This window comes from Bombyx mandarina, chromosome 06, assembly GCF_030267445.1.
Source record: "Bombyx mandarina strain Sakado chromosome 06, ASM3026744v2".
NCBI classification, from domain to species: Eukaryota; Metazoa; Arthropoda; class Insecta; order Lepidoptera; family Bombycidae; genus Bombyx; species Bombyx mandarina.
This window is the reverse complement of record NC_143213.1, coordinates 13,575,970-13,589,898: the sequence shown is the minus strand read 5'-3', so window position 1 is coordinate 13,589,898 and position 13,929 is coordinate 13,575,970. Positions and strand designations below refer to the sequence as shown.

Sequence of the window (13,929 nt, the reverse complement as noted above, 5' to 3'; positions counted from 1 at the left end):
GCATATACCGTAGTATAAGTCGTCTCAGTAAGCAGAGTTTTTTTATCCCGGAAAAGGAATTACGTTTTATTTTATACTTTTTAAATGACTTCTACGTTTGGTACCTAGGTCTGTTTAAATTTGAAAAAAAAATATTTTTGACGATTTGACCTTTCAATTAAATATTATTGACTTTTGGCGGGAACGCGAGGAGCGAACATGTGTGAATTGTTTTATTTTGCTATTTAGTGTTTCTTCATATTTAAATGTGTTGGTGGTGGTTTATTAATTGTTTAATATCTGTGAAAGTGCACAAATGTGGGAAAATGAAACAAAGCCGCTGGACATAGCTTTTCGGGATCTCCAAAAAGTCCACTGAAAAAGTCTCAGTAAATAGCCACCAGTTTACTGAGATTATACTACACCCTATATCATCTCATCTCATTTCATACGAATTGATTAATGTTTCAAATTAATCAACTTCATTTCGTATATTAATTTCACTCCATATTATCATTTTTCATAAAAAAAGGATATAAAAGATCAAGCCGTATGGTATGGTACCTTTGTCTTTCCCGTTGGAAAATAGAACTACTGCTACTTAAATAGCAAATGTAATCTGTGAGTTTAATAGTGAATCCAGATAAGGGGACTTTTTGGCGGGAACGCGAGGCGTGAAGTTGTGTGATTTGTTTTATTTTGTCTAATTAGTGTTTCTTCAGGTTTAAATGTGTAATAAAGGTGGTTTATTAACTGTTTAATATCTGTGAAAGTGTACAAATGTGGGAAAATGAAACAAAGCCGCTGGACGCAACTTCTCGGGATCCTCCAAAAAGTCCACTGAAAAAATCTTAGTAAATGACCACCGTTTAACTAATTATATTTCATCCTTTGGGATGATATGTCATCTCATTTCATTTAATTTCATCCCAGTTGATTAATGTCTCAAATTAATCATCTTCATTTCATTTCACTCCATATTATCATTTTTCATAAAAATAAGAATATAAATTAAAATAAGACATGACTTAAAGGTCTTAGCTACCAGGTCATAAAATCCCTTAAAAAAATCCAGATAAGGTTAACATAAATATAATGAACTCTTATTAAACGTAATTATGTTCAATCAATATCCACTTACTCCGGCTTGGGATTCTCTCCCTTTGGTATCGAAAAATTCTGAAATTCTAAACGCACCCGCTCCAAATTCTGTGAATCTTGCATACCGTATATAAAATATCTGAAAGCAATTATTTCATACGTTAAATTTCATAAGTTTATATTAATTCGTATACAGTTGCTAAGGTATGAAAACGGATTTACATAAATCAATAAATAGGGAAAAACAATCATTTGCAAAGCAAGGCAAGAGACGGTATCATACAGATGACACTGTATAAGACACGCGAGTTGTTTCATGCAAATCACACTAGACTGTGTTAATTTAGAATTAATTTCGTATTAAGTTAAATAGGCAAGGCGCTTAAAGCTCGAATTATTAACAGAATTTTTGATAGTTTTCGAGAGAATGATTTCAAGGCTCAACTAATGTCCAAAGGAAGCCAAACAAAACGTGAATGCCTCATTGAGACAAAAGACTGAAGTGTTTTTTTTATTTTTTATCGCATGGGTGGTTGGACGAGCTCACAGCCCACCTGGTGTTAAGTGGTTACTGGAGCCCATGGACATTTACAACGTAAATGCGCCACCCACTTTGGATATAAGTTCTAAGATCTCAGTATAGTTACAACGGCTGCCCTACCCTTCAAACCGAATCGCATTACTGCTTCACGGCAGAAATAGGAAAGGCGGTGGTACCTACCCGCGCGGACTCACATGAGGTCCTACCACCAGTAAAACGTTCCACGTGCCTTAAAGTTCACACTTAATATACCACCTACCACCAGTAAGATCAATATGAGACAAAATATTGGAGTCTCAATAATATTGGACAATCTCCTCCTACTGATTTGAAGGATCATACTGATTTGAAGGATCACAAAACCAACAGGAGGGCGATAACTGTTTTGATTTTTATTACACGATGTTATTCCTTCAGCGTGGAAGTCATTCGCAAAAACATGTTAAGTATTTAATTATAAAAATGTTCACTTGTCAGCGGAATTCGAACGCTGGTACAATCGCGTCACTCGATGCGAATACACCGGCCGTCTTATCCTTTAGGCCGCGATGGCATAGGTTTTTTTCACCTTAGTTTGTCAAGGACCACAAATATTAATATGCTGAAGTATAGTCTTTCAGGTTGAAATGCACAACACGTGCTCGCCCGCTGGTAGCTTATCTGTTCGCCTATCAACGCTACGTTGGATTGCTTTACCTGATAATAGAAAAAAAAGGAAATTCTGTAGATTCCGAGACTTACCTACAAACAACTTTTGTATATATGGGAATGGATAATTTGGATGGTAGACGAAACCAGTCGATTCCTTTTTACTGAGGATCTTTTGATCGCATTCAGAGCCTCTAATGTGCTCCGCGTCGTGTTTACTTATAAAATCTGAAAGAGAAACGTTTGTAGTAGTGCTTTTGTGTGAGTTCGTACAAACTACCCTAATTAGGGAATTTCAAATATATTTCCCAGTGAACAGTCAATTATGGGGCGGTTTAGGGCAGCTTTTATTTATAGCTTGGTTTGATGGCTCGTTAATCACGATCCACCTGGTCTTAAGCGGTAACCGGAGCCCATAGACGTCTTTACGTGAAAGTCACCACCCAGGAGACCATTGAGACATGAGGTTTTGGTCTATTTTAAGTGGAACGGCTGTCCCACCCTCGAATCGGAACCCATTACTGCTTCACGGCAAAAATAGGCAAATATATTGAAAGTTTATAAAAATCAACCATGTGTAGATGAATATATAAATCATATTATATGTGAGGACACAGGGAAAATGTAAAATATGTGAGCGTCAGTAGACAGCAGCAAGCGATGCTCATTCCGTAGACACAGACCACTGAGTTTCTCGTCGAATCTTCTCAGTGGGTCACGATTTCGATCCAGTGGTAGATTCTGCAAAGTACTGCTCCAGCTAAGACTTCTTTCTGGTCGTTCCCTCAATGCTGAGAATCGTGACTGTATGTCAATCTTCTCTTAAGACTAGTGTTAACAAATTCTCTCAGGTTAAGCCCGTGAGCTCACCTACGCGTCAGGGCGTAGCTGGAATAACCGCTAAGCTACCAGCGAATAGCTATGCAATAAGATGCTAATTTGAAAGTGTGCATATAGTCTTGAAAGGCAAAGGTTCGTCAAAGATATCCGTGGCGTTGTTAGCTCACCTAACTTAACAAAACTTTCGGAAAACTCGAATATCCCCTTAAAGCCGCGGTTCTGCGTTGAGGCGGCGCGCGGCAGCGTGTAGAACGTGACCAGCAGCCGCTCGTCGCTGGAGTACAGCACGAGGTTGCGCTGCTGCCCGCAGTACGTGCCGATGGCCGCCGACGAGTTGTCGGGCCCGTCGTACACGCGTACCCAGTCGAAAGGGCAACTGAACAGACAACGGACCCTTGACGACTGACACGGTGGTGCAGCTTTTTGTTTATGATTGAGAGATTACTGGTGGCCCGGAGGCCTTTCCAGTTTCACCAGGACAGGTGGGCGAGCAAAGGCTCAGCCAGGAGGGGTGGGATTTGCTAACAACTGCCCGAGCGTCTCCGAAGCAGACCTAACAACTCAAGAACAATTGCTTCGAGGGGCGTGGTGCAGTATTTAACGCCCCTATATAATAAACACCCAAGCAATAAGCAAACAAAACTGGTCATCATGCAATATTTATTGATTGGGTGGACGAGCTCACCCGCCTGGTGCTATGTAGTTACCGGAGCCTACCTACTACGTAAATGCCGCCACTCACTTTGAGATATGAGTTCAAAGGTTTCAGTATAGTTACAAAGGCTGCTCCATCCTTAAAACCAAAACGTATTACTGCTTCACGGCAGAAATAGTCTGGTGGTACCTAGTAATAACACAAATTATAATTTTGCGGGTTTTGATTTTTATTACACGATTGTATTCCTGCACCGTGGAAGTCAATCGTGAACATTTGTTAAGTACGTATTTCATTGGAAAAATTGGTACCCGCTTGCGGGATTAGCATACCGGTGCATCGCTAGATACGAATGCACCGAATGTCTTATCCTTTAGGCCACGACGACTTCGGAACCCATGACCCTCAGCGCAGCGGTTAGAAGCGCTCATCACTGCATCACCAGCAGATCGTAAATGTTAATGATAGAGTTAGTTTAGACTTACTGAGGACCGCCGAAGAACAGATCGAAGTCTCTGAACTCGAGGCGTATGCGCTGTCCCGGCTGTCCGCTGAACAGGTAGTTGCACGTGACGTCTTTGGGATATATTCCTGGGTACGTCGGCGACAGGAGGAGCCCCGTCTTCCGCTTGCTCGCCTCGATTATGAACGAGCACAATGTATTGGGAACGGGGGTTCCCACTTCGAATTCCGCTACAAAAAAGACATAAAAAAATCGGTTGTCTGTAAAGTCGGTTTACTGACTGACGATAGTTGAACGTGACAACGTCATAAGAAAATACTGATGGAATGGTTTCATTTTTAATTATCGCAATTATCGTTGCTATAAACAATTGACACCGAATTCACTTTTCACTGAACTTCATACTTGACGAAAACATGTAAATGTTTTATTGTATAGCAGGACAGACGCGGATGCATCGCTCACTCAAGCGTGGTAACGCCGCATGAGTCATGTTTTTTCGTGCGTGCAGTCAGCTCCATAGAATTATAAGACGTTGTCACGTCAAAAAGATAAAAAAACAAATCAAACGACAGCGAATCTGTTGATTAGAACAGCCTAACGTCGTAAATAGTTTCAAGAGACGGCCTTCGCGTATCAAATCAGAATTTATGACGCGAGTTTCTCCTTACTAAAGGACCAAGGTCGAAATAACATATCAGAGCTCCCTAACGTTTTCCTCTTGTTATCAGTGCCGGATTTAGGCTTGATGCCGCCCTAAGCCTTGTTTATCGCACCGTTCTTAATGTTATAATAACTTTTATTAATTTTAATCCAATATTTTTATTTTAAATTTAATATAACATTATTTCCTTAGAATATATTTTTAAATTTTAATAATAAATACGGTATTACAGATAAATAATTAATAAACATTAGACAAATAAATATATATATTTTTTTATAGTAATCATTTTTTTTTAATTAATCCGATCTCATTTTCAAATGAGACTTTCAAAAGAGTCTTTACTTTTTTTCGTCTCTGAAATTTGGCATTTCAAAAAATTTGCCGCCCCTCAAATCATGCCACCCTAGGCCCGGACCTAGGCGTAAATCCAACACTATTCTCGTCGTATTCACACGATTTGTCGACGATGAATCGGGCGACCTGATTCAGGAATGATTCGATAGATGTTTCCTGTTTGACAGTTGCTTCAAAATTCAGTTGAACGAAGCGAAGTAAGTTTGTGTCTAACTTCGAACTTCCGGACATTCGTTATGCATGAGGTTCTGGAAACGACCGAGTTCGACTTGTCTTCCTTTTCGGGACAAACAAACTTCCACTTAGGCGGGTTTCTGTAGATTCAATAGTGTAATATCACATTTAGTATTACAATATTTTTGTTTGTTTGTTTGTGAAATCGTTCAGTAGCGTATTCAATTAACTTCGAATTTCAACTATGTATATCCTTACGTAGAATATTTTTTCTACGAAGCCTAAAACAATAAAGAACTATTTAAATAGCGAAAAGAAGTTCATTAAGACACAAACAATGTGTATGTTTGGAATTCTTTTGCTCGAGAATTACCTAAAGTATTTAAAGTTCTTTGTCTTAGTTTAAAAAAAAATTCAATTTTTTTTGTTTTCTTTGTATGTTTTCTCAATTATCTTTTTATGTTTGTCGCTTCCCTTACTTATTTTATATTTCGCTTTCGATTATGGGGAAAACGGAACTGCTGAGTCGTTTGAACAATTGTTGGAAAATTTGAATCAACGACGATATCGCATTGTTTTTTTTAAACATTGGATGAGTCTAATTAATATCTAAGCACGTGAAAATTTCTATTCTAAATTACTAATGACAAAATTTTACTAATAATATACTTAGACATTTAGGATGATTGTATTTTAATTTTTGAAGGTTTCACTTCTAACACGTGTGAATTGCACACATGTTATTTTGTTTTTCCTGAAAATTAGACTGTAATTAGCACGATATTTAAATGTCGATACTTTAGTCGTCCGTGACCACGAACTAAGTTTGGTATTAATTAAAACATTTATTACGGTTCGATCTCGTATTTTATTTATTTATTAAAAGGAGAACTAACAGCTACCAATATAAACAAGTTAAAACACTAGTGAAACAAAAAAAAATATAAAAAAAACATTTAGCACGCAAGAAACAACATAAGCAAAAGCAGGAATCCACCAAACTAATTTAAAAGTACACATATATGTATCTATATATTAATACGTGAAGCAAAAACTTTGTATCCCTTTCTACGAAAATTGCGCGGACGGAGGAGTATGAAATTTTCCACACTTATAGAGAATATAGAGAAGAAGTGCACAATGTCAATATTTTTTAAAGTAATGCATAAAAGATACATTAAATCAATAAAGAAAACATTACACACACTACATACCATGTATTTGACGCAACACGCATGCATACTATTTATTGTCAAACTTTTGTTCTTGACGTCTGTTGTCAAATGAGAATAGATTAAATATTGTTTGTCTTAGTTAATATTTTTTATAGTGTAGTCTTGGCGAAATTTGTGATTATAGAAGTATAAAATACAATAATAATAGTGTACAAGTTTACAATTCCAATTAATTATAGTCGAATTTCGACTACTGCGGGACCTCTAGTATAAATTAATTGTCATTTCGACTTCTTTAACAATGGAAATGATGTTATAACAATAAAAACGCTAGATAAATCTGTAAAAATAGTTTTAGTTATTTCTACGACCAGCGAAAACCGAAGAAAATGTTATTAGTTTAGGAAACTAGAGAAAAATTCGAGATTGTTCTTTAAAAGTTGTTTAACTTGTAAAGTAATCTAGGTCAGGGTTTTGTAAAAGTCTCCGTACGCGATCTGTTTTAACTTCATCTCTCTTACCAGTATATCTTGTATTCCTATCTATCGCTACCCTTAATTTCAACCTCATGCACCAGAGATAGAGCGCATTATAAACTCGCAAACTTTGATACTCAAATAATGCAAACTTGTCTACGATATTCATTGTTAAAGATACCATTTATTTAAAGATTGAGCATTTTCCTCGTCTCGTATATGTCTTTCGCCTCTGACATTACAGAAAATTTCAGATTTCAACGTGAAACTTAGCACTTTCGCAAGCTTTAAAAGGTTGCTGTTGCGAACAGCGGTTTCCAGGATTGTGGTCGACACCAGCATTGGGTAAATGTTAGGTTAGGTCGGTTTCGTACACTGGTGTAGCCGGTGTGGTGGAGCTCGATGGGGTTTAGTCGATAGTTGTTACTGGTGGTAGGACCTCTTGTGAGTCCGCGCGGGTAGGTACCACCGCCCCGCCTATTTCTGCCGTGAAGCAGTAATGCGTTTCGGTTTGAAGGGTGGAGCAGCCGTTGTAACTATACTGAGATCTTAGAACTTATATCTCAAGGTGGGTGGCGCATTTACGTTGTAGATGTCTATGGGCTCCATAACCATTTAACACCAGGTGGGCTGTGAGCTCGTCCACCCATCTAAGCAATAAAAATAAATAAATAGAAAATAAATATTTTTTCTTACAAAAAAACCTGTTAGTGCATTCCACCAACCTACGAACGAACATAAATTACAATCGGTTTCGTACAACAAGAATAAACGCGCGACTAAACAACTCACATGCGTTGATAAAGCGATAAGTTCCAGTGAAGAGATTGGGCGGCGTGTACATTTTGTCTGTATAGAAGGAGAGTGCGACCGCGCGGTGCAGGGAGACGCGCTGTCGAGGCGGTATGGGCCCGCAGTATCGTCCCCCGAACGCCGAGTTCACCAGCTCGCCCGTCTCCAGAGACGCCATCTCCGAGTATATGTCCATGTACTCGTGCATGCATCTGTTCGCAATAAGGAACACGCGTCAACTGAGATTAGGAATTGTCTATAATTCGTGGGCAACGGCTTGGCTCTGCCCCTGACATTGCTGACGTTCATGAGTGACGGTAAACACTCACCATCAGGCCGTATACTCATTTGTTTATATGGCATTAAAAAAAATGTCATAAATTTGCAGGCTGTAATAATTTTTTTTCCTAAAAAAAAAGAAGTCGTCGTGGCCTAAAGGAGAAGAAGGTGCATTCGTGTTGAGCGATGCACCGGTGTTCGAATCCCAGGCGTACCAAATTTTCTGATGAAGTACATACTCAACAAATGTTCACGATTGACTTCCACGGTGAAGAAATAACATCTTGTAATAAAAATCAAACCCGCAAAATTATAATTTGCGTAATTACTGATGGTAGGACCTCTTGTGAGTCCGTGCGGGTAGGTACCACCACCATGCCTATTTCTTCCGTGAAGCAGTAATGCGTTTCGGTTTGAAGGGTGGGGTAGCCGTTGTAACTATACTTGAGACCTTAGAACTTATATCTCAAGGTGGGTGGCGCATTTACGTTGTAGATGTCTTGGGCTCCAGTAACCACTTAACACCAGGTGGGCTGTGAGCTCGTCCACCCATCTAAGTAATAAAAAAAATACGATGAGCAAAGTTTTAAATATGAAATCTTGGCATGCTTCATGCAACCGGCTCAATGTAATATAAGTTAGGGCAGCATTCTCTCAAGTACATACAGGTATATAGCTAAGGCAGCGGCTGTCAATGAACAACGATGATTACTTACCATCAAGTGGACTTTGAGCTCGTCTACCCATCAAGTTCAAAAAAGGAATGTATGCAATACAGGAAATATGGGCAAGCGAACAGATGTAGTTATTCTCTTGGTCCAATTTTCCATCATTGGACATGAAATTCAATTTTCAATTATGTAGGAACAGTGCTATGGTATCGTTCGTGGGAGAAGGCATGACTGCTTCGCGGCAGAAATAGGTAGACTGCGGGGAGTGGGGAGATGCGATGATATTAAAAATATTACGATATTTTATTACCCCATAATATTCGATTCCCAATCTGACTGCCCAATGTTAATTAGCTACATAATGGGTACATTTTTGAGAGTATCCACTGCGACACTACCCATTAGACAGCCCTAGTCTAGTATTACCTAGTGTTGATTGAAATTTGCCCCGTAAATTGTGACAAAAAGAAAAACTTAATTGTTTAAAAATTGCCCCCGTCATTCAAAACGATTACGCCTTTTAAAATATGGACTTGGAAAATTTACTAAAAAAAAATATGTTTTGTTTTTTGTAAATAGAGATAATTATAATTAAATTAATACTCACGCTGGTAACTCGCCAACTGCCGCTCCACTAGAATCAAAAAACAAAAGTTTAAACTAAACCAACATCACTCTAAAAAAAATTATTCAATAATTATTCATTATTTTTAGTGCTTTTTTCATTTGTTTAAATCTGTTAACTTAAAACTGGAGTATAATAAGTTGATTAATTATATTTGTTTTATTACATTGACAATAAAAAAGAACGGAAGTTATTCGAAGTTGGCTTGAAGTATACTTATATTTTCTTGAAATATTGTTTTGTGTTTTTTTAATGTATTCCCATTTTATCTATAATAAAGATAGGACGACAATCTAAATCATTGTATTTCCTTATATTTATCCTCAGACATTATTGAAAATTCTAATTCGTCGTCTGATCAGAAAATGTAATCCATATTAACTTAATAATTGAAGTGTAAACTTGTTTAACACCATCGTGATTGTAACTCGATGAAACGAGAAAACGACACTAAAAAGAGATAAACATAACGTGAGGCACATGAGTTTAATTTTTTTTTGTAATAAAACCGACCGTCTTGTCCGACTCAAGCTACTAGGCAACCCAAAGCCGCCGTCGCCCTAAACATGAATGACATCGGATCCCCGGATCCACTCTCGGCGCTTTTAGGCCTATCAAGCACCGGTCACCGTCCTCGTCAAACTCGTCGACTCGGAAGAAGAATTCGACGTGCGAACTAGCCCACAGACATAACCCACTGAGTTTCTCGCCGAATATTCTCAGTGGGTTGCGATTCCTATCCGGTAGTAGATTCAGCGATTAACGATTCTCTTAGGTTGAGCCCGTGAGCTTACCTACCGGTCCGCGTGAAGCTGGAATACATTTTTTAATAATAATATTTCCTTGGTACAAAGGAATAGCTAGGAAAAAAATAATTGTTTAAAAAAACCTACAAAATACGCCTTTATAGAAAATCCAACTAAACAATAGAAAATAAATTTTAATAAATTTGAATTAAAAATAGTGTAAGAAAACATGATTTCATTGTAAAAAAAGCGTGGGTTACTTTTCAGGATATAATCAAAATAACCCTTCTACTCATATATCTGTTCATAAAATATTTATAACTGCTGATACCATGCACGCCACGCTTTTTTTTACAATAACATATTTTTTTCTTACACTTATTTATTTTTCATTTTTTAGTTGAATTTCAATTTTTATTTTTCAATTATTATTTTTTTATATTTAATTGTCATCGGTCCTTAATAAGTATACCAAATTTCGAGGTTATCTGACGTTTTGAAGGGGGTCAAAATCGTGTTAAAAAATTTCGTTACATACTAACATACACACGTCTGAAGCGTGTAAAAAAGGCGTATTAAAAAGCGACGTCCATTGGTTTTAATAACGATTCTGGTCCGAATCTGGATTAATCTTATACCTTTAAACGAGCGATTCTTGTATATATGTAATCTGAATCTCGGAAACGGCTCCAACGATTTTCATAAAATTTAGTATACAGGGGATTTCGGGGGCGATAAATCGATCTAGCTACGATTTATTTTCAGAAAACGTTGTTTTATTCGTGTTTTCAATAATCAACTATTCCCGACATCTATTGGCGAATAATAATACTATTTTTCTTAATTGAGGGCAAATAACCATGATGGCGTTATAAAAAAAAAAAAACGAGCAAAGTTCGGTCATCATCTAGTCTGGATTATTCTGGATAGTACACTCACTCTGGAGGCTTGCCCCTGAGCTCGAACTTCCTGAACTCGACGAGCACGCGCTGCCCCGGCGCCGCCAGGAACGTGTAGAGGCACTGCCGGCTCTGGTTGTTCGAGTTCAGCAGCTCGGGGGCGTGGAAGGTCCCGTTGCTCGCCCCGCCTCGACTCACGAACGTACGGTCGCACTCTGGAACACACAGCACGACTACGTTTAAGATGCAGCTCATAAGGTACATATTGGCGTGGCTGGGGCAATGTTGTGACTTAAGACCAAATAGCTATTAAAGTGTCCCCTATCTTAAGTAAAAGCTAGATAATCGTGTCGATCGATGCAATAATACCGGGGTTTGAGTACCGCAGGCAAATGAAATTCATTCAAGGGAATAAATAATACGTTCTTAGCACGTGCTCACGAATGTCTTTCGTGATGAAGAAATAACATCCTGTGGGAAAAATACAAAGTTTCATGATTACTGATGATGGTAGAACGTCTTGTGAGGTCAACATAGCTACCACCATTCCGACATTTTCTGCCGTGTAACAGTCATGCGTTTCAATTGAATAGTTATACAGTGGCTATATAATAAAATTGAGTCGCCACAAGACCTACACGTAAACTGTAAGCTTTAAGCTCCAGTCATTATGACCGTCAAGTGGCCCAAGCTATTAAATAATAATAACAATACAAAAAAAAATTAAAAAAAATTGCTCCACGCTGAAAATCAGTGAGCTGAATTACTTACGCTAGTATATTTGAATTTTGCAATAGTTATTGCTGTTTTACACGTCATTACGGATCCTTCCGATCTATTAAAGGTGCTTTTAGGTACCTAAAGCACCGGTCAACATTCTCGCCGAACCCGTCGCGGCTCGGCGAGTAAATTAACCCATAGACACAGCCCACTGAGTTTCTCGCCGGATCTTCTCAGTGGGTCGCGTTTCCGATCCGGTGGTAGATTCTGCTAAGCACTGCTCTTGCTAGGGCCAGTGTTAGAAATATCTCTTGAGCCCGGAGAGCTCACCTACACGCTGGGGTAACGCTGATATAGCCTCTCAAGGATATCGCGTAGGTAGGATAAAAAAAATTGCGGTATTTTTTTTTGTCGTGAATGGAACTTGTTTTCTCCTCACAGCAACTAACTAATAAAAACTTCAATCACAATCGTAAACATAGTAGATTTAGTTGTACCGTTCTCGCCCCAGTTTTGTACAAGAGAACCGTGGCAGGGAGCGTTTACCTAAATGTTCCGACGGCGCTAGACGCGGCCCGGAAACAAAACACACTCAACGTTCGCCCTCGGCCGCACTCGTAATGTCGTCCCTATTGTTTCGTATTTTTAATTTCGTGCGATAAAAATATATTCGGCGCTATAAAAACACAGAGAGTTCTCATGGTATTCAATTTACGTATGTATGTTAGAATTTTCTTGAAGGGGGAATTTTTACAATACATACAGTGAAGCGTTTTCTATATCGAATATAATATTCATTTTTGGTTTGGAATTTTTATTCATTTGAGGTTCTGAAAATTTCTAAGAATATATTCTAAACTATTTAAGTGCATTTTGTTCGGTGACATTATTAATATTACTAGAGGTCCCGCAGTAGTCGAAATTCGACTATAATTAATTGGAACTGTAAGTTTGTACACTATTACGATTGTATTTTATACTTCCATAATCACAAATTTCGCCAAGGCTACATTGTTAATATAAAAAAATATTAACAAAGACAAACAATATTTAATCTATTCTCAATTTGACAACAGACGTCAAGAACAAAAGTTTGACAATAAATATTATGCATGCGTGTGTGCGTCAAATACATGGTATGTAGTGTGTGTAATGTTTTCTTTATTGATTTAATGTATCTTTTATGCATTATTAAAAAAAATATTATCATTGTGCACTTCTTCTCTATATTCTCTATAAGTATGGAAAATTTCATACTCCTCCGTCCGCGCAATTTTCGTAAAAAGGGATACAAAGTTTTCGCTTCACGTATTAATATATAGATTCCTGTCGTTTATTCTTAGCTGTTTACTTAGAATGATAAGTCTATGTCATTTGTAAGTGTTCCATTTTTTTATATACTCTGTAATACAAAAAAATATCGGATATACATAATCGATAATGGCGTATATCGGGTCACTTCGTTAAATTCTAAAATTGCTGGAATAAAGAAGTCGAATGTTCAAACTTTGGTAGGTACTTACTTTTCAATTCATTCTCGTCCTAAAGTTACGCGATATTATCAACAAATGAGGTTGGTTTGCTTGATTCTTGGAACGAAGTATGAAGAGGGTCTTCCGCAGTAGACATGCTGGCATTGCTGACGTCCATGAGTGACGATGACCATTTACCAAAAGATGGACCGTATACTCAGCTTGCCTACAACCTCATTAAAAAAACGAGACTCAGTATCGGCATTACGTTCAGTTTGCTATTTGCTAAATTTTTATACGGTCAAAAGGAAACAGGACTGTAACAATAAACAAAAGAGTATAAAGCGTGTGTGTGTCAAATTACTGGTGGTAGGACCTCTTGTGAGTCCGCGCGGGTGGGTACCACCGCCCTGCCTATCTCTGCCGTGAAGCAGTAATGCGTTTCGGTTTGAAGGGTGGGGCAGCCGTTGTAACTATACTGAGACCTTAGAACTTATATCTCAAGGTGGGTGGCGCATTTACGTTGTGGATGTCTATGGGCTCCAGTAACCACTTAACACCAGGTGGGCTGTGAGCTCGTACAGCCATCTAAGCAATAAAAAAAAAATGGTAGATTATGTAATATTTGTATGTAATATGTATTCTTTATGGA

The 13,929-nt window shown here is 38.0% G+C and overlaps 1 protein-coding gene across 1 annotated transcript in view; it reads right to left on the bottom strand.

Annotated features, from left to right (window-relative positions):
* Nucleotides 1-13,929, bottom strand: part of LOC114253489 (cubilin) — a 134,005-nt gene that overhangs the window by 12,748 nt on the left and 107,328 nt on the right. Inside the window, exons 5-11 of the mRNA XM_089728170.1 lie at nt 11,126-11,300; nt 9,423-9,449; nt 7,866-8,077; nt 4,250-4,457; nt 3,277-3,485; nt 2,359-2,497; nt 1,121-1,219 (exon numbers count right to left, since the gene is read on the bottom strand). Of these exons, the coding sequence (XP_089584296.1) occupies nt 1,121-1,219; nt 2,359-2,497; nt 3,277-3,485; nt 4,250-4,457; nt 7,866-8,077; nt 9,423-9,449; nt 11,126-11,300 (1,069 nt within the window). The remainder of the gene's footprint in view (nt 1-1,120; nt 1,220-2,358; nt 2,498-3,276; nt 3,486-4,249; nt 4,458-7,865; nt 8,078-9,422; nt 9,450-11,125; nt 11,301-13,929) is intronic.